This window comes from Alosa alosa, chromosome 17, assembly GCF_017589495.1.
Source record: "Alosa alosa isolate M-15738 ecotype Scorff River chromosome 17, AALO_Geno_1.1, whole genome shotgun sequence".
Classification (NCBI taxonomy): Eukaryota; Metazoa; Chordata; class Actinopteri; order Clupeiformes; family Clupeidae; genus Alosa; species Alosa alosa.
In genome coordinates this window covers 7,959,633-7,986,035 of record NC_063205.1, presented here as the reverse complement: position 1 = coordinate 7,986,035, position 26,403 = coordinate 7,959,633, and the positions used below count along the sequence as shown (strand labels likewise).

Sequence of the window (26,403 nt, the reverse complement as noted above, 5' to 3'; positions counted from 1 at the left end):
TATATATATATGTGTGTGTGTGTGTGTGTGTGTGTTGGTGTGCGGATATGTATATTTGTCCGTTTGTACATGTGTTTGGAAGTTTGCGTGTTTCTGCTCTGTTCAAGCTATAAGTGCGCCATCCCCTCATGAGGTGGCTGCTAACAAACAAGGACTTTGTCTGTGGGTGTCATGCGCCAGTCGTTTTCCAAAAAAGAAAAAGAAAAAAAAACAGAAAGAAAGGGAGAAAAAATGGAGGAATTGCACAAACAGTGATGACGTCGGGGACGCGCAGGGGTCCTTGTACTTTTCCATCGAGCAGCTGAACAAACGGCCACTCTGCGTCCAGCGCTCATCTAATCAGGCCCCTCTGTCCCCACCCACGTCCCTGTACAGGACACATCGGCACACTCGGCCATGGAGTGGACAGCGAGATGCGTGGGACGATAGATAACACTGTTCACACCATGTTAATTCCCTTTGCCTGCACTTGCCAGGCTGTCCACAAAGACCTAGGTCTCTTTACCTTTCCCCTACACACAAAGATAAGGCCCTCACAGTGTAGGAAGCAAAGAATAATAACTGAATTACAATTGAATTACATCTATTACATCAACCCTGAAGAAGAGTGGTTGATTCTTGGGGCCAAAAAAGTCTTGCATATCATAGAAAAATAAATGCCTCACAGTTTTTCCATTTAATTTCATATATTTGTACTGATTAGTTTGTCTTTGATCACTATCTTTACATCTACATCTGTACATCTTTACTTAACTGTAATGTGGACATCGGTCCCACTAAATGAAAAGTGTAAAATGAACACATTTCTCTTTCGGTTTACAAAAGTGATTCATGTCGGGATGACCCAATTTGAGCAACTAATTCAAATGAAATAGTTTAGACTAAGTTGACATTAAATATGACATGTCACTTTAATGTCATTGTGTTATATAGATTGAAGCATGTACTGACGGTAGGCATTCAGATGTTGCAATGAATTCTACAGTGTCAAAGCAAATGGAAGATAATTTGCAAAGTCACTACTTCATGTGATGAAACATTCTTAGTAAATTGTGCCACAGCATTTTGAAGCATTTAATGGAAGCACGTACATGGAACCACTGATGTCTTGAGCATGCTCAGTACCTAATGCACTTGGTGTGAGAATAATATATCGACAGACTATATCATTCTGCTGACAAAAGAAAAAGTGTCTGCATAAATGTTGCTGACTTTGTTACTTAACTGGCGGGACTATTTTTCTCTGTTATGAGTCAGTATTATGATAAGGCCTATTAAAACATGAAAACTTCGAACCCCCTCAATCCTCTGCATAAAACTGCAGTCCTTGGATGAGTTACACTGAAAGACATAAAATGGCAAGCCTGTCACTCCAGCTGGGCCTGCTTAAACAGAAGCATGTATGCACAGGCCTGCAGCACAACGCTACATACAGTACATAGGGAGGGATGACTGAAGGGCAAGCCTAACCTAAAGAATATTCCAAAAGTAGGTCAAGCATATATCTATAATTCAGTCAATAAAATATATGAACCATTGGATTGTACACTGTATTTTGAAACACCTTTTTGAACAATATCTCAGCACCACTGCAACTTGTCAAATAATGAATGTTTTTTAACCAAACATAGTTACAACAACTTCTTGCCTGTACTTGACCAATTTATACAGACAGTATTACTCTACATCCCTGGTTATTTGAGAGCTATTTTTGGTGAGTATATTCAATCGCTAATTTATATCCATCATTGTATCCTCATCTCAATTAGATTAGCCAGCTAAAATCACAGTCTATGTCACTCCGTCTATGTTTTCTCCTGATATCGGTGCACTTCTCAACATGAAAACTAATATGAAAAAGTTAGCCATCCCTCTCTCGTCAAGTTTAATGGATCAGGAGGCCGACAGAGAATGCATGGAATGAACTCCCACCTCAGTAAATGTACAGCATGCAACACAAGCATCTTTCATCACTCGTCCTCCACACCATTTCATTAAACCAGATCTGCACCACCAGTGAATTCTCTTTGTGTTTTCACAACTCAGTGATCCATGGCTTCTCCTTGCTGCCACGGGAGGTTTTGTGATGGCATTTTAACAAGCTTTGTGGGAAGGACTTACAATTGCATCAGCGACAGAGAGCACTCGCAAGCAAAGCACACTCGACAAGGTGTCATCTCTATAAAGACGGAGTGAGGCACTGCCTCCATGTTCCTGTCGAAGCTGGAGCATCCTCTCTCACCTCTATCTGTCATCCTCCTGTCAATGGGCTATTTCCAGAGGCAACTCTGACCCCGAGCGTCCACGGCGTCTCCACATGAAAAGTCTCAGGGTTCAGCACACAGTTCAAAACACCGATCCTTCAGAGTAAAGCCTTGCTTTTTTTTGAGTGGAAACAATCTTCACTGGTGTGCACAGGTGGCAGGCATTTTTGAAGGTCATCTCAAATGATGATGATATTGAAAGAAGTCATTGTTCCATTATGTTGTGCACAGATAAAGTAGTGTTGCCATTTTTTACTCTTTCCAGACCAGCATACAATCATATGCCACACAACACAAATGGTCGGCCATTTGCATCAGATAGCATTCATAGTCTACTATCTTCATGTGAACTAATGTGAACTCCTGGCTAAGCAAGCAGGGCAAGCAGCAAAACAATGATCACAATGAGAGAGACCTACGCACAGTCTGATATATTGCCACTGCACGACTCCCATGCTTCTGGAGTGTAAGATAAGAGCCAAATAAAATTTGCATATTGATTTATAGTATGTTGGAGCTACCAGTTAGCTGTCAAGCCAAACAATAAGAGTAATCATCTATTTTTGAACATAAAATAGTATGCATAATTTTGCATAACGACTCTTTCCATTCACTTAATTGCAAGCAAATGTAAGATAAGAGCCATATAAAATTGATAATCTGATATATTGCCACTGCACAACTCCCATGCTTCTGGAGTGTAAGATAAGAGCCAAATAAAATATGCATATTAATTTATAGTATGTTGGAGCTACCAGCTGCTGTCAAGGAAAACAATAAAAGTGAATACCTTCTCCAGGGTTTATCGACAAGGAGCCTGCTTAGAGTGAAAAAGTATTATATTTTAGAGTGAATTATTTTGTTATCTGAGATTTGTACATAACATTCATAAGTTCATAACATCAGTATTTTAATCTAAAGCTTAAACTTAATCATACTGCTTATTACTTTAACCATACTGATTAAAATAAAAGATTAATCATCTCTATTTGAACATAAAATAGTTTGCATAATTATGTCAATGTTACAATGACTCTTTCCATTCACTTAATTGCAAGCAAAAGTGAATACCAGAGTGTTTCAGCACAGCCTATAGGCTGTAGATTGGAATGACATTTTCAAGCTGTTGAATGAATTATAATATGGCTGATGCATTTTGTGTCTCACAACGTATTACTATAACAATGTGTTGAAAGTTTTATGATGTGGCCATATATTTCAACACTTCATTGGTCATGTAAATGTCCCGCTCTTGAACATCCAGACTTTTGTGTGTTGACCTGTGTTTTAATCCCTTTAGATATCTATTGTATATCTTGTGTATATCTGTGGTAAAGTGAAGTGATCATCCCTTTCATGTGGTGGCGCTATGGTACTGCTATGTTAATACTATATTTCAAATGAATCTAATTTAAGCCAAGCCCATGTGTCATATTTAATCATGTCATAATGGCTGATATATTCATGTCCGACACAAAGCACCCCATTCATGCCAGGCCACTACATCAAGGCTTCCGGTGGCATACCACACAAAGTGGTTCAGTAAAATGATATAACTCAAACATCCCATTCTATCATGTACTGTATACCTAAATGAGAAGTGATACAGTTTACCGACATGGCACAGGATCCCACATCAACAGGCACACTCTGCACTGTTTCATTCGCCAGTAGTACTGTTTCATTCACTCCAGTAGAGGGCAGTGCTCACTCAATGAATTTCAGTGCATCTTTGCTACTCCACCTTTCCTCCAGAAACAGGGAAAAAATCTTTATTCCAGCAGGCTATTGCATTTGAGTTTGTTTAAATACTCAGCAGAATTTGTTACTTGTTTTTCTTGTTTTTCTTTTTCCTGACAAAGAAGCAAACCAAGCACATCTAATTGTGTGTTTTGACAGTCTTCCTTTACATGATTATTGTTACTGTAATACATGAAATACATGTCTTGAAAGGGCCAAATGCTGAACTTCTGTGGGAAGCACTATAGCAAATTAGTACTCCTATAGCATAACTGTAAAATAAGACATTTGTCAATCTTTTTCACAAAGATTTGTGAAACAAAAAAGCAAAAGTTTAAACTTCCATAACCACTCAGCACACAAAACATTCCAATGGCCATGGGAATGAGGAGCACACAATCCTATTTATAAATCAAGGGTCAAGGATGAGTCATACTAAAATATGTGGTTAAAGATATATGTGTCCAGACGCATTGACAATTAGACAGAACATCACAGGAGGGTTGTGTGCAAGTTCATATTGGCAATCATTAAACTGGGGGCATGTCCAAAAAGACTGTAAAAAGTGGTATTCATAACCCTATCCTGTTGGTGGAAATTAGGGCATCAACAAGAACTTATATCCAAACAAAACACACTTCAATACATGTAAAAATGGTAATTCCACAATGCTTCTGATTAATAATCTGGTGCTTCACAGGAGAGGACCGATCATGCAGTGAAAAGGAAGGGATCACTACACAGAGATGTTTAAGTTGCTTTTTAATGTACAGTATATATATACACACACATATATCTGAACGCTGCAACAAAAGACTATTTTTTCAATGTAGGTTACATCTTCATCAGAATCCATCAGAAATAAGCAACTTCAACATTTGTGTGCACCAGTGATCCCTCCATCTACACAAGACTTTAATGCACATTTTACTAATTGACAAGATATATTGCAAGGCCATTATGCAAATGGCTCACATACAAAAACAAAAATATTTTTAGCATTGATTTAGTTGGTGATTCTGTTATTAATATAAACAAAACAAGAAACATCTTTAAACATTACAACTACTATAACCACTGCATTTTAACCAGAAAGCTTGGATTATCATAAAGAGCTCTCAAAACTGTGTTATTTTAGAATGTAACAGCTTAAGCCTTATCTATCTAAATGGACTTTCCATCAAAATCAAGACTCTAAAATATGTAGCAGCAGCCACTGAGCTTTTGACAAGAGATGTCTGGCTGTCTGATTGCAATCAGAGGAACTTTCCCTGACAGCACACTTGATTGTCTATAGAAAACCTGTCAGTGTTGTTTTCTCCCCCTTCTTTTGACACAATGAAAAGACCTGAGTGTTTCAGTGGTGCTGGTGTAACATGGTGGCTAGATCAGGTGGCATATTTCTCTTATCGGAGGATCAGAGGTATTTCCACCATTCTTCAGGATGCTTCTGGTGGTGACTGGATTGGCTGCTCCTGTTGAGTCTCCTGTTGAGTGAGCCACATCTATGGCAGTAACTTCCATCCAAGGCTCCACAAAAACCACCTTTTTAGCTGTGCTGGGCTGTGCCTGAAGCTGAGGATTACCTTTTGCAGGACGTGACAAACCCAAATGTTTGCGACGACAGCAGCAATGACATGGACTAAAGTAGAGGTAGGACAGCAGCAGGATTATACTGACCATCCAAGAGACCAAAGCTGTGAATCCTGTGTGGACATTTTCACTTTGGTGTGGTGTTGATGCTATCTCGCTGTCACTCACAACTACCTCCACTAACTTCTCAGAGCCTTGTTGCCCCCCACTGATCACCTTACAGTGGTATGTTCCAGAATCTTCCAGGCGCACCCTTTGGATCTCTAGGGTTCCATTTGAGTGCACGTGCAGGTGATGGTCCTCCCCTGGTAAGGCCTCCTGGTCTGGGGTATCCCAGTGCACTGATGACCCCTGTTGTTCTGTTGAATCCAGACATAGAAGAAGTAACTGCTCGCCTAGCCTGACCTGGGACACCACCTTGACCGGGTGAGTAGAGTCATGCAGCCCCCAGGAGCAGTTCAGCATCTCTCCAGTGGTTCCTCTGAGGCAGGGATGGCCATGTCGAAAGTCCACCATTGTCCTGTAGTGCTTGTCGGCCCACTGCTGTAACATGGAGCGCAGGGCACAAGTGCAGACCAGAGGATTATCGTGCAGGTAAAGGGCAGCCTGCGTCCAGGGAGGCAGAGCGAGGATGGAAGCCACTGGGACTCCCCACAGCATGTTCGAGGACAGATCAAAGACTCTGAGCTTGGACAAAGACACCACGCCGTCGAACATCTCGGGGGGCAGCTGAGTGAGCCGGTTCCTGCCAAGATGGAGCCTCTGGAGGCCGCCGAGGCCCTCGAACGCCCAGCCGCTGATCCGACCCAGGTGGTTGTCAAACAGAAGCAGCTCCTCGAGTTCACCGAGCCCCTTGAATATCCCCCCGATAAGCCACTTTAGCCTGTTGGAGGACAGATCCAGGTGGCGGAGGTGAGGCGTGCTGACAAAGGCGCCTGGCACAATGGTGCCATGGGCATTCTGGGCCAGCACCAGGACCTCGAGCCTGAGCAGGGGGCGAGGTGTCCAGCTGGAGCTTAGGGAGGTGATGGCGTTGGAGCCCAGGTCAAGGCGCCATATGAGGTCACTGAGGTTGGCTGGCACAGCCGAGAAATTCTGCCCTCTGCAGATGACTATGTCAACCGAGCTGAAGCAGGCATGGGAGCAGCCTATATACATGGAGAGGGCGAAGCAAACAAAAAGCAACATTGCCAAGGACTTGCGGCATACTTCATGAGCTTCACGATTCGCACCCATGGAGTCTTAAGGATTGGAGAGGGAGGCTTTAGTATATAGGAGGACATGGCCATATGCATGACTGCTAACGAGAGACACAGTGAATCGTTGTTGTTGTTGTAACAATACAGGCCTTATAATCATGCTATCTTACTTTACGTTTGACAACAGAATATCTAACTATGGAAAATGTTTGTTCTTTACGGTGTTTAGTTTTATCTAATTAAAACGAGATATTCAAGCGAACTAGATTGGTATCTAGTTGTCTCCCATAGTACTCTTTTGAGTAACCTTGACTGTAACAGTTAAACAATATATTACAGTTTTTCTCGATTGCTTTTACCTGCTTAAGTAAACTGGAACCCACTTGATCTTCATGACTACTTTCTTTGCACAGCAAAAGTCATCTCTTGCGAATGTGTTCACACATTTTCATTGGGTTCACACATTTCTCACACCCTTTTGCAAAACAGTTAACACAGGTGTCATTCAAAAGCCCCAAACTCTATTGGTTTTCCCATGCTAAACAAAAGTAAAACATCTTTTCACAGGTGGTATAGATTCCTTGCATAAGTCTGAATCTCTGATACACATGTGTGAAACTCCTTTGCACAATTCTTCAATCAGCAATCATTCATTATACATAAGAGATGTCTGTTCTGTGTTGCTATTTGCAAGTATGGATCTAATGCACATTTAGACAAAGTACTGTATTGCCTATTTGGTGGAGAAAACAGTACAAAAGGTGTTTACTGTAGGTCTATTTCGATGAAAAATGACGTTGTCATTGAAGTTGTAGTTCAATGAAATTTACTGTATCTTGCTAGGTATTTACGTACTGTATGTCTTACATGTCAATGGCAGTTACATCTTGGGAGGAATGAATAAATTATTTTTTTATTCAGTACATTTTGTCTTTTCACAGTTTTTTCTGATAGGCCTACCAGAAAAATGAGAAAGTAATGGAACAAACATAGCAAAAATGCTCATTTTGAGAACTAGATTTTGCATTTTGTTGTCCAGTGTGTAATGATTGATTAAAGAGTGTTTTTTAATTGGCAACAAGTTGTAGTGTTTGAAGGCAAGATTTGCTTTTGCTGCATGTTTTAAGTGTTTTGAGAGTGTCCAGAGTGCTTTTGTTCAGACACGGGTGTTAACTGTTTTGAGTGTGATTTCAGAGTTGACACAGGTATCAAAACGATCGAGAAAAACTGTAACGCTTATCAAATTCTCGATAACGAAGACATAATGAACTATAATAAACACTTCCCACAGCAGCATAAGTATCCTAAAGAAAAGCCAATTTGTTCTGTACAATTATCCAAAGGTAATTGAACCAGCCGTTGTTCAGGGATCAAACTTATCGCGAAAAGTTTGTGGACACTCAAGAGACCGCAAATGAAGACAAAGGGAACAAATGAATCCGTAAGGTAGATTAATGTGTGCTCCGGTTAAAGTAGGCTGGGCTTCATCAGTTCACGTAACTTCTGTGCTTGAGGAGAGACAAGGGGCTTGAAATAGCTGGGTCAGTAGCATGTGTCGCCGTGGGAGGGTCTCCCACCTGTGCCCAAATATTTACGGGCACAGGTGCTTCTAAATAACGACAAAACTGAGCTCGTCTGGATTCGGTCTGACCAAAATGCCTAACGTGCTCCTGTCAAATAGACTGAAATGAATCATGTACAGCATGGCATCACTGAAATAACATGATTTGGAGAGTGCCTGAAATGATTTGGCCATTGTGGGTAGCCTACTAGAAAAATATTGTGCTAAAATGTGTTGAATGTGAAAGAATGCGCTAATGTGGAATATACAGGCTTTCTTGTTTGTGTGGTGTGTGCACCATCTTAAATAATGCAAAGCAACCCATCAGGATGACAAGAGGCTCTGCTGACACCTAATTACTGCTTTAAAAATATTAATCACATTAATCCCTGCACTGCACACTCGCACACACATGGTTGTGTATGTGGGGTTGAGTGTGTGAGTGTAAGGTTGAGTTGAAAATCTGAAGAATGAAACCTAAGATCATCTTTAAAAATTAAAAGCTTTTGCTCAGTGCATGTTTTCTCTCAGAGCCTGTTGACAGGAGCCTTCATACAAGGATTTGTCTATATAATTAGCCACTGGCAAAATTAAATCAATGCAGCATCAGTGCCTTTCAATTTGAAAACATTCAAACTTGAGGGTTCAGACAAGTTAAAAATGAGAATACCCTGTTTATGGTAGCACACTTATTTCCAAACTTCTTGTATGTAAGTGCACTTAAATGCAGGTGCCAATTGCAAGGGGTGGATTGGATGACCTTCACCCCCACACCTTCTCTTTTCCTTCTTCACAGACTTGGACTGTCATGCTATCCACCCTTTCTATGTGCCTGTGTGTGTGTGTGTGTGTGAGTGTGTGCGTGTGTGTGTGTGTGTGTATGTGTGTGTGTGTGTGTGTGTGTGTGTGTGTGTGTGTGTGTGTGTGTGTGTGTGTGCATCTATCTGCAGGTTTGTTTGAGTGTTTTGAATGCGGCTGATCAAACGTTTGACCCCCATGTGACATGAAGGTTTTCTTTAACAAGCTGATGCTATCTGGGGCCCATGTTCTCCTCGCGCCCTGCCGTGATGGGGACCATGTAGGCTGTCATCAGCATCCCCCTGAAGACCCTTTCTGACCTTCGCTACAGCACCACAGCTGGGCACGTTATGAGGCGCACTGGCTAACCCCCTGCTGAGAAAATGGGGCGGCATCTCTCTCAAACCTACTTGTCTGTTTAAGTGTAATTTACTAGTAAGCCTTATCCTTATCCAATACCAGTAATGTCTTTGTCTTGTTGACATTAAGGGTGTACCAATCAATAGTAGTTAGTAGCAAGCAATAATGCTCAACTCAAAAACTTTCCTGATCAATGGTGCATTTAAAAAAAAAAAAAAAAAAGATTTGATGCGGCAACCAACAGTTTAAAAATAACTTTTTACCCCATTATACCGAGACAAGAATATGTCATTAAGGCATATGGGGGTTCAGGTCAGGATCAAGGGACAGATCCATTCACATCCATTCTTACCTGAGAGCCATGTGTTATTGACAAACAGTGATAAATGGCTCTCTGAACATTCCTCAGACAGAGACAGAGGGACACAGGCTGGTAGCATGAGGTGTTCACTGGGCACGTGGTTCTCCTGAAGCATGGTTCTAGATCCTCATTTTACATTGGTTGTTATCCAACCCCCAGGTCTCATATAAATGTTTCATTTAAATCAATATCACACCACCCATCATGCACCTGCTCTTGGTTCTAAATAATACACACATTGCAAGGAAAACCCCATCAAAGATGACTTTGCAGAAATAAAATAGCTGTATATCTGACAGAGGAAGCTTTTTGGAAACGTCTGGTGGAAAATGAATGGTTCACCAAATAAATGTCTGTTGGGATCAAAATAAAAGAGCGAAAAAGCCCGCAGACCCTTACTGGGCTGTCCGTGTGTGGCCCCACCGCTTGAGGAATAGCCCTCTCTGGCAACAATTTGCCTGTGCGTCATCTTGATAAATGGATCGCATTTCATGTCTCAGATGGGTGTCTTACAAGGTCCCTCTAATACATACATCTCAATATCGCTGCTATTAGCAGGGCTTCCCTCACACACACTTCCAATAGACTGCCTGAGAAAATACATAGCCCCTCTCCGAAAGAGGAACCCTGGGAAAAGGGAACAGATGAACCAGGCAAAGAGAGGAACAAAGTGGAACAGAGCAGCTGCTGCAGTGTACTGTGCTAGAATGTGATTACAATGCAGCGTGAGTAGGCCAGCAGCCGAGGGCTTTTCCAGGACCCTGCAAAGATATGAAAAAAGATTAGATTAATGTGGATCAAGGATAACTGCATACCTCATGAGATGTATTTCTCATTGGTAATAGGCATTTTATTATGAGATGCTGGTAAATGAGCAATACTGCCTAACAATATCCTGACTAACGTGCTTGTGTATGTGCCTGCCTGTGTACGTGTAAGAAAATCCTATTGTTGTTCTTGATTAGGGTCTTTCACTTTCCAGTCTCTCTGCTGAAATGGCGCTGTCCAGGGTCCTGCAAACATTGGCGCTAATAGCCTTACACTATCAAGGCAAAATAACAATGTGTCGAATCAATCCAGCAAGTAGCGTACTGCAAAGAGAAACAATACTTCGAGATTGCTGATTATCTGTGACTGTGAAAAACGATTGAGGTGGGCTACTGAAGTGACGTTTTGTACACAAACAGAGAGAAAAAAAGCTGGCGCGTGAATGAACAGGAAGTAAAGCACATTAGAAGAATCAGAATGGGTGGTGACTGTAATAAAGATAAAAATCGAACGTAACGCGGAGGTAAGGAAGGGGATGGAAGGGGGCGTGTATGGTGAAAAAGTGTAGCTCACGGTATTTGAACTCTGTTTCACAGAGGCAGACCAAGCGACTTCATCTTCAGAGATAGGGGTGTGCGGCGAATGGGAGTGATGTGGCTGTCTATAGCCCTTCTTCTACCAGCGGTTTCCTCTCCCCTTCTTCATGCTGTGTTTCGGTTGGCCCGTCCGCCCTCTGCCGTGTCTCTTTTACCAAGCCCGACTGAGTCTGCGGTAGTTTGCAGAGCTGCGGCGTGGACCTCGACTGTAATAGGAGGCAACCAGTGGTAAGTAGGGAGAGAAAGGGGTTCTTACAGAGGGAATTGCTCTGTTACTCGAAACTACAGATAGACCAAAGATGCATATTTCTGCAATTCGTTTCACGTGTTGAAGAAGTTTAAGGGAATTGTAGGCTTAATATTTCAGTAGAGATATGGACCAGGGATGCGCCAAGTGCAGTGTTGGAAAATGTCACGTTTCTGACTGCTACCAAGATATTCATTCGAGATTAAATGCTTTAGGGGACCGGGGGTCACCCCCTATATTGTATTTAATATAAAATTATAGTCTAGAAGTGGTCTTCACTTATGTCAAAATGTGTTTTTGTGTATACCTGCCATATTTATTTTGTGTTTTGAAATCTTCAAACTGATTCAACTTAGTCACCTCTGTCATTGCGAAATTACATTTGAAATACAATGGTCATAATGTCTCCCTAAATACTTGTTGCTGTCTCTTCGTCATAATTATGCGCTATACCTCTACATATTCTACAAGTTCTTCCTGTCAATGCAATTTAGCAGTTTAAAATAGGGAAACTTAACTTGCCAGTCATGTAGTAGGCAATAATATGCGTGGCCTCTTAGACTTAGGTAATTTGTCATGGTCACAAATGCTTGATTGCACAATATCCCCACTGTGATGGCCATCTCGCTCAGGAGTTTTAAAATGTGGCCTATAGTATGCGTTTGTCAGTGCACATCACCCTCGGTTATTCCAGGGTTACGTCATCCTTTCTAGTGGCATTCTCCCGAGATTCACTCTTCCTTGGCTATGTGAGTTTTAAATGCTTTACAAGAAACTGTGTTACATTCACACATAATCTTTGAGTTTTAAATGCTTTACATAGAACATTGTAATCAACTCTAGATATACAAATAAATAATGATAGCCTACCTTTTACTGTAATATACGTTGACTAGTGATATATAAAGATCAATCGTTGCACAACACTTACTTTTCCACAATTTCCATCACTACCTTGGTGTGAGAGAAGAACTGGCTCACACAGCATGGTGTTTGATCCCTTTAAATATTTTATTTGTGAGGATGTACAATTGGCTTTGTCTGTACAATGACTGCTTTACACCAATCTGAAAGCCTCACACTCTCATACACCATGTGGTAGAATAAAAACAGTCAGATGGAAGGCAGCTGCAGTTTTGCTTGGCTTGAATTCATCTTCATTCATTATGCCCATTTAGGTTGTTCAACCGGCACTTGCTTCTCTTGCTTAAAAATTGTAGCCAAGCAAATAGAGATGTGAGTTTGAATCAGTTCAATCAAAAGGATTGTTGCCAATATAAATGAAACCCGATAATATTATTTCTCCAGAGAATAGGCGTTAGACAAACATCTCTGTTTGAATTTTCCTCTGAGCAGACAGATCTGTGCTTTACACATCAACCATGAATATCAAACAAACTACACACATTCAAAGGGAAAAAAAGCTGATGTAAGATGAATTCAAATGTTTGTATAGCTAGAGAGCAGTGGTACAATTAGGCTGTATAAGAGCTCAGAAGTGAATCCCAGGAGTCTTTGCTGAAGGCAAAATGAAAGGACTCTCTCATCATGTATAGTCAGAGGTATGATGTGGTGTAGAATCACTGGTGATATTGATCCTTATCCAGAAATAAAGAAAAGGATGTTTACTCAGGCACTGTAATAGTTATAATAAAGGTATTTTCAGATTATGGACACATAAGTGATAATTTGTCCTTGCAGGACAGATAGAGAGAAAGAGAGAGAGAGCGAGAGAGTGAGAGAGAGAACGAAAAGGGAGGTTGATTGTGTGTGTGTGTGTGTGTGTTTGTGTTTGTGTGTGTGTGTGTGTGTGTGTGTGTGTGTGTGTGTGTGTGTGTGTGTTATGAGTGTCTACTGTGTGTCCAACAGAGTTAGGAAAGCAGTGTTTGGATATCAGCACAAGCAGCTGTTCAGTCTTCACTTCAAAAGCAGATCTGTTAGCATGGCCATTTGACAGCCCTCAACACGGATCAAAGACGAGTCAGACACTCATTACATATGGCCCCACAGTACTATGAATATTGATTTTTTTTGACAAGTTGGCAGGGCTTTGGCATACTCTAACCATTTGGCTGAGAATATCAGCTACTCTTTTCGCAATTCCTTTTTCCCTCAAAGAGAAGATGCTTATTACAACATGTTATCTGCCAAATAATCCTTTCAGTGTTTTAAGAGACCATCGTTTTATTATTCATTCTTTATTAACTATTTATTAACTATTAACTATTCATTCGTGAATAGTTTTTACAAAATTCACGTTAAGTGCTAATGAGATTTTAAACAGCACTATCTCTTTTTTAATCCACAAACTGTATCTCTTCAGAAAGTCCTAATTTCTGATTCCATAATTTCTCAGGGTCAGGATACTGTTTAATCCTTGGCTATCTGTATACCACACCTTGTCCATTCAAGCACAAGGGAAGGCTCACCAAGGGGCTGCAGTGTTCTCCATGGCGATATGAGTCCACTTCCTCTGGCTGGCTGCAATATCTCGGACTGGGATTCTGGTATTAGAGGGATTAGAATGAGGTTTATACAGGTTTAATTAGCTCCTAGACTAGAAATGTCAGCAGTAAACTTGGCATCCACCAGCGGGGTGATGACATTCATCAGACACAGAAGGGCAGATTTGGGTACTTTGTTTTCTGTGTGAAAGCTCCAGACAGTATTGTCGTTCGCAAACACCAGCCGATCAGGCGAAAACTGTGGCCAAGGACATGTTGTCAGGCCATATGTTTTTCAGGTCGTCATATGCCGTGTAATATACAGCAGATTATGCTGCGATCATGGTTAAGATGGTGATGGGTGTAGATACAGTATGGTAGATATAAATATGACATAAAACTGGCAGATTTTCTGGGACTTATGAGTAACAGTTAGGCACAGATTCACTGAGAAGCAAATTGTAATCCCCTCATTCCTTATGTTCAGTGACTCCCAGATGGCATCTGGTTATGTACTTGATCTGGCCCTGGTTCGCTTTTGGTCTAGACACAGCTGTTGCCTAGACTAGTGGACTATTCTATCATACACTTCAGAACTGAAAATACCTGAAAACAAAGTATTGTATATGAAGAATGTCATAATTTATTTGATGCCATTATTAGAGTTTTTTGTTCTACCTTTCACAATAGAGGATCTGTTGATGATACAAATTAGGTGCCATTCAATCCAGTTCTAAAGCAATGTTTTTATTATGCCTTTGCCTAATCCCCCTACTGTGATATTAACTTCCACCTTCATATAAACACTGTTTCCTAATGTGATGCTACACAGAATTACAAAAACTCCTCAAATACTGTATTAGCATACATATCACATTTGCTGTGACAAAATTGGATGTGTGAGTGCGTGCAGGAAAGATTAAGGTTGTTTCAATCTCTAATCTGATTAGGCTCATTGTAAACAGGGTCTTAGACGCAGCGAAAGCGTTTAACCAAAAAAGAAGACGGCATCTCTGCGGGCGCCTGTCTCCTCATTTACATTCAGACATGGCGCCAGAGCTTTTTGCATGGCACAAAGCCGCCTGATCGACAGGTCCCTCACCCCGCCACAAGAGTTTGCGTCGCACATGTTAATTAAACCGTCTATTGAGATTTCCCCCACGCTAAAAGGCCAAATTAAATCAGCCCCCAAATGAGGGAAAATGACTTTTTGGCAATTGCGTAATTGTGTTTAGATGCATACCGGCGCTGCGGGTTTTGGAGGTGCGAGGGTTCCTGCAGCTTTTCGATTTTTTGGGGGGATGGGGGGGCGAGGGGCAAGGATAGGCGGGCGAGGTGAGGTGTGGAGAGGAGAGGAGAAGAGAGGAGAGGAGAGAAAGAGAAGAGGAGAGGAGAAGGGGCGGAGAGGAGAGGAGAGGAGAAGAGAGGAGAGGAGAGAAAGAGGAGAGGAGAGGAGAAGAGAGGAGAGGAGAAGAGAGGAGAGGAGGAGGGGCGGAGAAGGGAGGTGGAGGGAGGGTGAGTCTCGGCGGACTCTCTGGCATCCTTGCCGGGGCTCCCCTAATCCAGAGGAAACAGCTGGGACTCTGAGCCTGCCCAGTGCCGTCATCCAGAAACATCACCATCCACAGCTTAGTCATGTGGAAGACACCGGGGCCAAGGGGATACAGTAGCCTACATCTGTAAAAAGGGACTGCGTTAGGGTAGAGGCCAGGAGACCCGAGGGGTGTGATATCTCCTAGTTTAACAAATCCTCCCCAGCTCACACATACACTCTCATCAACGCTATCTTCTTTTCTTTAACGTCGGACCCGACGTTGATGCTTGCTTAGCCACTGCCTTGTGTGCATTGGGTGGGTGAGTGGTGTCGGAGGGGTGTTCACACTATCCCTCCCAGCAGCTAGTGTGCGTTCATTCATTCGTTCGTTCGGAGGACTAATTACCTGTGTCCGCAAGATGGGCAAGGTCAAGGGATAATGGCAGAGATTGAAAGCTGGGGTCAGCCGGCTTAGCTAATGAGATTTACGACCCGGTGCCCCTCCGACTGGCGTTCTCCGAGCTGTTAACGTGATTTATGAATCATGCCTCTCACAGGTGGCTGCTGTGCCTAGATAGATGGCTTACGATACAGACATTTGAGGGAAACCATTGCACAATTAGGGACAAAGGCCAGCAGTTTAGAGCAGTTGTACCAAAAACACCTGATTCCGTACCAGTGGTGAGACATGTCTTCTAAATAGGCCTCTGAAAGTATTTCCTCGAAAATGGTCATGACATATTTGCTAATATGCCCTAGATTAACTTGGCACTTAGTATGGATCCTATCTGCCATATGGTTGCGTGGTTTCAGGTTCCAAGTTAATATACTTGACTAGTAGAAGCAAGTGGAGAAGATCCAAACTATTACATGCTGTCTGCCTGCTTGGTCCTGATCAACAGATTATCAGACAAACCAATTAAACCCTGCGCCCACTTGGCCAATTACGTTGGATTTGTTAGCCACTGTAGCACAGCCAGATCCAGCAGGATCAGCTCCACCATTCATTTCCCCATCCTGACAGCACCCACCCCCCACCCACCTCCTGTTTCCCCTTTATCTTCCCCGAGAGCTCCAATAGCAGCCTGCTTCCATTATTGCTTGTTTAAAAACAAATGTCAAGTCCCTGACAGCCGATGCTCAGTCCACACCTCCAAACAAGAAAACCTTTAGAAAACGCGAGCACCATCCGGCTGAAAACCCGCTACCTGACAACGCCACGCGCCGGGCTTCCCATTAGATACGGCCCAGCCCGCTAGAGAGGAGCGCTGGGGCAAGAGACATCAATTTGCTCCCCCTAATGCGCTCACTGCCCCCACAAGACATATTGATTATTTCTCCCCCGCAAAGTGACAAATAGTATTTTCGGGGGTGTAATGGAGACGAATGGTGGGTGTATGAGGGGGAGGGGGACAGGGGGGGGGCAGCACCCCCCCCCACCCACCCCTCTCCGCCTCCCCCTCCTCCACTGCCCACTCCTCCCCACCCCGTACCCCTTCATGCTAGAGGGGCCGCCGAAAACAAACAGTGCTACCAGTGGGATGAGGCGGGGTGGTTCTGCTGCTGCTGCTGGTGCTGCTGCTGGTGCTGCTGCTGGTGGTGGTGCTGCTGCTGGTGGTGGTGCTGGTGCTGGTGGTGGTGCTGGTGCTGGCTGGTGCTGGTGCTGGTGGTGGTGCTGGTGCTGGTGGTGGTAGAGGTGGAGGGCAGCTGGTGCTGCTGGGGGGGGCTGGCGCTCCATCAGAGCGAGAGTGAGACAGGGGCAGCGGGAGGTAGTTGGGTTGCAGATGTCTGGAGCCGCCAGCGAGGTGGGGGGAGAGTGATGCTCCTTCATTACACCGCGCCTCCACGGAGGTGCCTGCTTTATGGCCGCACCGCAGAGCGCTACATCTGCTGCGGTTTTTAAACTCCCGTCCCATTTCCTGCCCCGGCCCCAGCCTCACTCCCACTCAGCGCCACCCGCTCACTTTCCCCACCGACTCCCTCGGTTCTGGTCCGACTCTCCCACCTTGACAAGAAATGTATGCTCCGGCTCAGAAAAAAAAAAAAAAGGTGCCCGCATGTAAATTACACGATGAATAAGATAAATAGGTTTCATTCAAATATGAAATGCAATTCGGCTGTATCTCGCAATAGTTTGAAAACATGTCAATAATGCAATAATGAAAATATCACAAGAAATCATTCTGAGGAGCCCGCGGCTACAGCTCAGCTGGATAACCAGATTACATTGGCTGTGCCTGACTGTAATGGTAGATATGGATGGAGGGGCTGCAATTTCTGATGATTATCTCACATTTCCCACACAGTGTGTCTGCTATAGATGGAAATAAACTGAGATACAGGATTTCAGGACAGTGTGGCTGTTTAGGACCCCCGCCACTCCTGTGGGGCATGGTGCGAAATGGAGGCTAGGCTTGCCGGAGAGAAGCAATCAAAAGGCAGTGGTATAGTTTTTTTTACAGTCTAACTCAGTTTTAACGCATCCAAAGTGCTCAGTGACTCTACTCTCATAAAGATAGATAAAAGTTTAACCCGGTTACATCTGCGGAGGGATCATGGAAACTTATCATGGTGTATTTTGTTTGAGCTGAGGATTTATGGTCTTGGCCATATGAATGGTGCCCAGTGAAGAATGTGGTGTACACTATAGAAGTCCTATAGATTCCTGCATTCTTTTGGACGAGAACTGCAACTACGGCCAGAGAACCACCTCTGCCTCTAGAATAAGAGGACAGTCATTATAGGATTATCTTATTGGGAAAGGTGAATGAAGTGAAGATGTTTGATTTCAACATCCAGGCCCTTGGCCATGGGCTCACGCTAAACATCAATCACGGTTAACAATAGAGTCATCTTCTCATTACATCTCCATATTGTCTGTGTAATTCAACTTTTCCCAGACAGTTCCTCCGCTCAGAGTGTGCCATGGCCTCCCATCATTATTCTGCCTCTGCTTATCTCTACCATCATATGCCTATTCTCTGTCTCCTCTCTCCCAGACCCTCTTTTCCAGCTAATATTCATTTTCCCATCATGTGACGGGCCCACCTATCCAGTGGCGTTATTGTTTGGGCTTTGATGCAATATAGATATGTTTTCACTTCTTCCACACAACCCGTTTCTGTTTTTCCCACACAGGCAGTCAAGTCCCGCTGTCGTCTTTGCCGCGCTGCAGTTATACTCTGGTACGTACTGGAACTCTGAACACTGGTTGAGGCATACACTTCTCTGTTCCGTAGTTAAACATTACTGCTCCAAGATGCCATTATTGAATTACTGTGTGGCATATCGTTGCCAAATGTTACAACCCTTGAGAGCTGAGTCATTAATAAAATATTAAAACACGTGTGAATCATGAATCACGCTTCCCGAAAGTGACTCAGAAGGGCCCCTTGTTTAGGTGAGAATGCAACCCTAACTCACAAAATTCACTTTCATCTTGATTTATCGTTGTCGCAGAGGTAGTGATTTTACTGTGTAATCGAATCATGGAAATTGTGTTTCCATTTAATCATGCAAATAGAAAACAGAACAATTTGTTACCATCATCCTCGACATTAATAATCATTTCCAGTTGCTGCTTTTCATCGAACGAGAAAGAGAGTGCAGGGGACTGAGACATGCCTGAGGAGACAATAGCAACCCTAAGAGACTCTTGCACAACCACCTAAGACAAATTAATGTCAAAGGGGGACCAAGCTCTTCTAATAATTCATGTTGAGTCTTTGTGAAGAGTTTACAAAGAACAATCTCCAACCAACTTTTGAAACGTGCCCGTGACGGTGGAGTGCCCATGGGCTTGCCCCCGATGTTCAATATAACTCCGCTGGTTGTGCCCCTTCTCAAATCAATGTCCCCTTTTGAGACGCTGGCCCTGTCCCTCCCACTACTCTTAACCTCAATCTTCCAGCAATCTCCAGGGAGCAGCGGTCGAGGGCACGGCGTGGGTCCCTCTTTTCTCTTTTTTTCTCTGTCTCTCCTTTCATCAGGACCCACTCGTGTGCAGGCCCATCAAGCTCAAAAACAAGAGCTTCTCATACAGCAATCTGACCTTCATCAAGATTGGGGGGTGGACGAGGGGGTTGGTGGTGTCGATGTCTTGGGCGGTGTGTGTGTGTGTGTGTGTGTGTGTGTGTGTAGAAGGTTTGGTGGTGGGAGGCGAGGAGTCTTAGGGGGTTTTGATTAGGCCTAAATATAGCAGCGATAGCAATTAGGCGCCAATCTAATCAACCATGTGCTCCTACCAGGCTGAAGATGATTCAGCCCTCATATTCCTCCGCCTGCCTGACTGCCTGGGCCAGTCGCTCGTCATCTGGCTGCCGAGCCGCTGCTGCCGTCCATTTAATTATGCCCACCCCCCGTCAGCCACAGATAAGGCAGAGATAGCCTTATCGCCGCGCCTCATTTCAGAATCAATGAAATTAATACAGCCGCCCTCCCTTTTTTTCTGGGCCTGTCATTAGAGTCACAGGCTGCCTGGGTGGCTGAGTGATTTATTGGCATGTGCTTTGGCTGCCTGTGGTGGCCTGGGAGATTCCAGACTGGAAAGTTTTTCCTTTTTTTTTCTGTGGTTGGCTTTGTTTAATCGTTTTGCCACAGACGTTGTGCATAATCCTTTTCCCGGAACCTCACTGCAAATGGAGTAAACAAAGCCGGCGTAGAGCACTGTGGCGAGACAAGACTGACTCGCTCACTGGCAGCTGTCGCCCCACACCTGTCCTGTTTGACTCCAGCGCAAACACCTTTGTTTATTATCCATTTGCAAGGGTGTGAGTACCTTGAACACCTTAGATAAATGATCGGGGCAAAGCTGCAGCTACAGCTGTGATGCATCACGCTGAACAGAAGTAGCAATCTACTGGTGTTGAAACATGATAGTGAAGGTGTATGTGTGTGTGTGTGTGTGTGTGTGTGTAGAGGGATGGGGCTGAACCCAGCTCATAGTCCAAGTCGTCGTTTTTGACAGGCAGGGTCTCGGCGGTCCTTGGAGGTTCAGATGGCAGATCAGGCTGGCTCGTGGACCAGACAGACGGATGGAGGTGTCCCTCTTGATTTAGACCCATCGTTTATTTTTAAGCGATGCCAGATGGTCCGGCCCAGCATCCTCCCAAAGTGCACGTCTGATGGATGTGGCATTGGGGAGGAGGCGAGGCACATCTGCGCATTTCGATAACTGCTAACAGTGCCTTCCCTTTCTTCCTCAAGATTACCTTCACAGCAGTCAATGCACTCAGCTGAAATCAATCAGGCAGAAAGTCAGGGGAGCACTGTTAACAAAAAGCATTAATTAGACCATAATGCATTTATACCGTGTAAATCATTCATATTCTGTTGATTGTTTAATGAGGGGAAAGCAAGCATGTCTGAATAATCAGTCAAAGAAAATTTGAGGACAAAAACAAATGGGACAAAGTATCTGCTTTCTTAGATAGTCAAAAAACAAAGATTCAAGAACTTAATTCACACTGTCATGAGATATCACATATAATGTTTTTTATGAAGGTTGTCTGTGGCACATTTGAACTATTAACCATGAATTAATCATTAATGAATCTAAGAAATATCAAGAAATAAGGATTATGTATAATAGATGCTATCTCATTTCAGAAAGATCTTGAAGCCGTTTTTTTGATGAAGGAACATTCTGTGATTTTGTGATTTCAGTACTTCAAAACACAGTATGTGAGAGCCCAATTTAATGGCTAATATGAATGAAAATTGATCTCATCTTCAAGTAGCTGTACGAATATGTTATTCTAGTACTTACCATGCCTTCACCCACAACAGACAGATTTGCATTTCTCCAGTGTCAGTGAATCATCTTTTATCAGCTGTACCCTTGCCCTGAATGAATTCTTCATGCATTATAGAGGGCTACATTCCAGGCTCCTGTTAGGAATCGGGATACTGATAAACTGAGAGAGGAGGACGTGAATTTTGCATCTCTCTCTCTCACAAGTTATTTATGTATGAGGCCCTCACAGTTCACTCCCCGAGCACACACACTCACGCCCGCCAGGGCTCACAGATCCCTGCCTAGCGCTGTTTTATGACTAGCTTAGCATCTTCGGGGCACAGCGAGCGACCTCTCTTGATGATTCCTTCCACGGGGTCTCGATCCTGATGTTTATGACCCGGGTTCATCACCGGCATTATCAGCGAGGAGAACTCCATTAGACCCCTAATTTTGGTGACAGCCTCTTTAATCAGCGTCGCCATGGAAACACCGGGGTCTCCTAATGAGACAAATTGTCCTTGGTATTCGCTGATTGTGGCACGGGGAAGCCATGCGTATCTGGCCGATCTACCTGAGAGAGGGAGCGTGGCGGCGTATAGCGCCGATCTGGGGGCCGGGTCCAGATTAGCCAAGTGGAAAGAAGCCACCTAATGATGATGATCAGATTATTATTACCGCGGCAACAATGGCAGGAGCTCAGTTGTCATGAGCCCGGGCTCTCTGACCATGAGAAATCTGAGCACCACTCAGATCGCGTGTGTGTGGAGGAGGCGCGCCTCCGTTCAGTGGCTGCCATGATAAGCCGTGGAATTTCACTTCTCAATGACTGGAACATTCCATGATAACCGCAATAAGCTACCATACCAAATATGGTGCGCTCACAATAGAGACTAGACACCTACACACAGGATTATTCATCAATCCACTCCACTCCCAGTTTCTACCCCATTCCACCACCTCCACCTCATGCACACCCACATACTATATATAATGTATATGTTGCTATCCTATTAAATCTTCAGCATGTATCAGTAATGTCTAGAATCATATCACTGCAATAACCATTTTCTCTGTCTATACAAAGCATTCATATGGTGCATGATATAATGAGCCTGTAACAGAAAAGCTCTCATAAATCATTGTGTGTGGTGTCTTGGTGTCTTTGTGTTATTTGTCATGTTAGCTACGTGTGCTTGCTTTCCTACTTGACAGTGATACGATACCATCCTATTATTTACAACCCATTGTTGTATATGTCACACAGTGTCAATTGTCATTTACTCACATTGTTTTTACATGCTTGCCTGTGTAACATGTTTGTAGCATTCATAAGTGTTTAATAAATCCTTTATTAATCATTTATAAAGTGTCCTAAAGTTTTAAGTTTTTACGTTACTTTACTTTGTCTAAGATGCTTTTCCAGCATATCTAATTAAAACAGAATTGAATATATTTAATTTATATATTTGATAATCTGTGAAATATTGACATCGACATTTTTTATACTTTGCATGAGACCACTTCTTGACATAAATTATGAATGCATTCGTGAATAAATTCACACAAAAAACAGAATCTTGATTTACACATGCATACAGGGTAGACACATAATTAATGCCCGTGATTACAATCAACAAATTAATCATTTGCATGTCAACATAGATTATAATTATGAACATTTCATTTGCTTTAATCACACACTTTAATTAGCAAGGTTATTTTAATATTCTCTTTACTGAAAGATGATTGGACTTCAAAATGGTTTTCATTTGGATTAAAAATGATTTATGCACATGTAGACATGTTAACTGCTTGAACAAGTCATCAAATTATTCTCTCTGCTGATGTAATGTGCAGGGCACAGCTTCAAAGGAATGTACCCAAGTGCTTCAAGTAAGCCTTAATTCAGGACCGATGCTGCATCCAGAAAATACACATAGCTAATTTATGAAAACAAATTACTTGTTAATCAGGGATTTTGTGAGTTGGCTTTTGCCAGCTGATGCATACAAACCACTTCATAGTTTTTGAGCACCGCTGTGGCATAATGATCCTGACCTGAACACTTTTTCTAGATAGAAAAAAAAAATCAAATCCACAATTCACCAACATTTTACAGTTCCTATGAAGTCATTCAACCTGTTATCATCATTCCAATTCTCATTCCAAACAAAAGGCACCATCATGGCACTCTCATGAACCTTATTCACGTAACAGTGAATAACAGTGAATGGGTTCTAGAAACAAGACGGATAGACTTGTGGAAATCAAAATGCCAGTCACTGGCGCCACCCCAAACGTACAGCAAATATGAGCAGCCGGGACATCAGTCTTGCAAATCCTTGGGTGGATGAAAAGGACATGTGAGTCAGCCAAACAGCCAGCGAATGCGGTAATGACTCATTTCACCCCAATTTAATGGGGGTTTTATTGCTCTCATTCAAACCTAATCACATGCATAAAAGCGCAGGGGGTAGCTTTAAGGACAGGACAGAAGAGATTACTTTACCCACATGGAAAGGGTTGCTCAAATGAGGACTATTTGTGGGGAGAGCGCAAGGCATTTGAGATCACCAGCATAGCCTGGGCAGAGTGGGATATATTTGGATGGAGAGAGAGAGAGAGAGAGAGAGAGAGAGAGAGAGGGAGGACGGTGAGTACCTGGGACGGTAGGGGATCTCCCATGCTGCATAAGCAAGCGTTTTTCAAGCACTGCAGATTTCCTGACCTAAAACTTTTCATATTCAATAGTGTATCGGGTTGAAAAACGTGTGTTGTGCCAGTATTTGGAGAGTTACCCCATCCAACTCGTGTGCATGTATTTGCACTCCATCCTATAAATAATGTCTCATTGTTCGTTAAGAGAATGAACCAATGCCTTCTCGATGCAATTCATTTTTCTCTCTCCTAGAGACTGTGAGAGAAAAGTCCAGCTGAGTAAACGGTCTCTTCCAGACAATAATGATTCTAGCCAAATGTAAATTTACTGGAACTAACACAGAGATCCACTGAGCACACAGGAAATGAACTGTAGCCCATTTTATAACGCCTTACCACACAAACATGTGGTATTACTACCACAACTGATGTAATTTAAGGCCATAATAACAGTATATTAGTATAAGAATGGGATGTAAAGAAATGTAAAAGAATGTAAAGAATGTAAAGAAATTTAGGCAGTACATGTTCTGTAAATAAAACTTTAGTTTTCCCTTAGAGGATGCCAGAACAACTCAAAGGTTTAAGAGGGGATTTTGGATTCAGCAACACAACGATTCAGTAGCATGGCCCATGATTTACACACAGAATGAAAGCTACACTGAAGCCTTTTCTTGTTTGGAGAGGTAAACAGACATGCACTTTTTATCCTTTGAAGTCATCACAGTTTAGGGCGCGCCTTGTCTGCATGGTGTCAGATAGCAAACAGTGAGATTTGCTCGGATCAAAAACATTGTGCTCTCTATCGATAAATCAAGCCGTGTGAGCCTGGAAATGGAGTCAAGCACCACTAAAGCATCTGTGAGTCGAAGCCTTTTGTTTGTTCTGGAAGGCCTCTGCAGTTGGGCTACCATATTACGTGTTTGAGATTGGTTTGTCTGTGCCGACATACAAATTACCTGCTCAGAATCAGAACACGTAAGTGAGTAGCATCTCTAAATCAAAGACAATATTTGTTTTTCAAACCCTAACACCTTCAAAGTGTTTCCTCGCACTGTTTCTTAAATTGATATGCCCAGCACACACACAATGAGTCAGTTGGCTGTGTCCTAAGACCTGAAGTATTGTTGCTGCATTCTCTACCATCATTTCCACCATATCCATCGATGCTCAGATCCGGCTTCAGTTTTTCTGATCACATTCTGATTCCTTGAACGTACTTTTACAGATAAATCACCGCCAATGTTTAAACATCAGTAAAACCATTTGTAAAAACAGTAAAAACATTTGGGGCATAAGTTTGGACCCCACTGTACATTAACAGTTACAGAGTGTATTTCTTACATAGCTACACATTGCTACAATGTGTGTTTTTGGGTGTAGTTTGGGGGTTTATAGATTGTAATTACTAAGCTACACTGAGGAGCCCTAATACATTTGACTCAAATTCTGGAAATTCTTTAGCCGGTGTGGTGGGACTCCCTGTGCTTGCCTCCACATTATAGCCACGTTTTTTTTTTTTCTTTCCGATGTGTTTCCCCCCCTCTCTCTCTCTCTTTCTCTCTCTCTCTCTCTCTCCGCTCCTCTTCACAGGGAAAAAATGCAGCGAGACAGCAGCGCGCCGCTGAAGACCCGCTCATTAATTTATGAATGGCCTGCAGGCCTGGAGGCACGCGCCGCTCCGCTCATCCCCGCCGCTGACCAATGCCATCGGGCGCCTCGGGCCCTGCTGCTCTCGCACGTCCACGCCAGGCAATTTCCACACCGTTCCGCATAATTCTAGAAGCCTCTCTCTCTCTCTCTCTTTCTCTCTCTCTCGCTTGAGTGCTACGCCACATTGTATCTCACGCCTGTTTTTTTCCTTCTGTAATGGACATGAGCCTGATGAAGTGTTGCAGGGTTTGTGGGTGGGGGAAGGTCGGGGGAAATTGTGTGTGAGTGTATTTGTGTATATTTGTGTGTTGTGTGTGTGTGTGTGTGTGTGTGTGTGTTTGGATGGGAGGAGGGGTGAGGGAGGTTCTACTAACTGGTCCTAGTTACATTGCCTCTCACCACAATGGGGGGAGGACAGGGAGGAGAGAGGGAGATGGAGAGAGAGGGAAATAGATAGTTGAAGAGAGAGAGAGAGATAGAAAAGAGAGAGAGGGGGGAGGTGTTGGGGAGGGAAAAGAGGCAGAGCTGTGATAATTTACTGCTCCCAGCCCGTGTCGAATTTCACATCCCTCAGAAAAAAAAACCAAAAAAAAAAAAAACGAGGAGGCTCATCTTGCCGCACGCTGATTTCCATACGGGCACACGGGAGCCCTGCCCCACCTCATGCATATTTATCACTGCCTGCCTGGCATGCATTCACACACACACACACACACACACACACACACACACACACACACACACACACACACACACACACACAGAGGAATGATAGTGTATGCACACACATGCTCTCTCTCACACACTCACACAAACACAATGTAAAAGGCCCTACCTGCCCATGCTGTTCAGTATGCCTCTCTGACAGAGAGAAGTGAGGGAAGTCTCTG

At 43.2% G+C, this 26,403-nt stretch overlaps 1 protein-coding gene and 1 long non-coding RNA gene across 2 annotated transcripts; one reads left to right on the top strand and one right to left on the bottom strand.

The window, feature by feature from the left end:
• Positions 1 to 5,387: 5,387 nt before the first annotated feature.
• Positions 5,388 to 9,991, bottom strand: LOC125310990 (amphoterin-induced protein 2-like). Its single transcript, XM_048268789.1, has 2 exons — positions 9,868 to 9,991; positions 5,388 to 6,745 (listed from the first exon to the last, which is right to left on the bottom strand). The coding sequence occupies exons 1-2, from the start codon at positions 9,989 to 9,991 to the stop codon at positions 5,388 to 5,390; spliced, it is 1,482 nt and encodes a 493-aa protein (XP_048124746.1).
• A 1,395-nt stretch (positions 9,992 to 11,386) lies between these two features.
• On the top strand, positions 11,387 to 25,754 carry LOC125310731. The gene is made up of 3 exons (XR_007196345.1): positions 11,387 to 11,468; positions 18,604 to 18,650; positions 25,454 to 25,754. It is a non-coding gene; the product is annotated as an uncharacterized LOC125310731 (long non-coding RNA).
• The last annotated feature ends 649 nt before the right edge of the window (positions 25,755 to 26,403 follow it).

Excerpts from the sequence above, each read along its gene's own strand:
- LOC125310990 (XM_048268789.1), bottom strand. The coding sequence starts at position 9,991 with ATGCTTCAGGAGAACCACGTGCCCAGTGAACACCTCATGCTACCAGCC. Across the intron at positions 6,746-9,867 it reads CAATAACACATGGCTCTCAG|GCTGCTCCCATGCCTGCTTC; the intron begins GTAAGAATGGAT and ends CCATGTATATAG.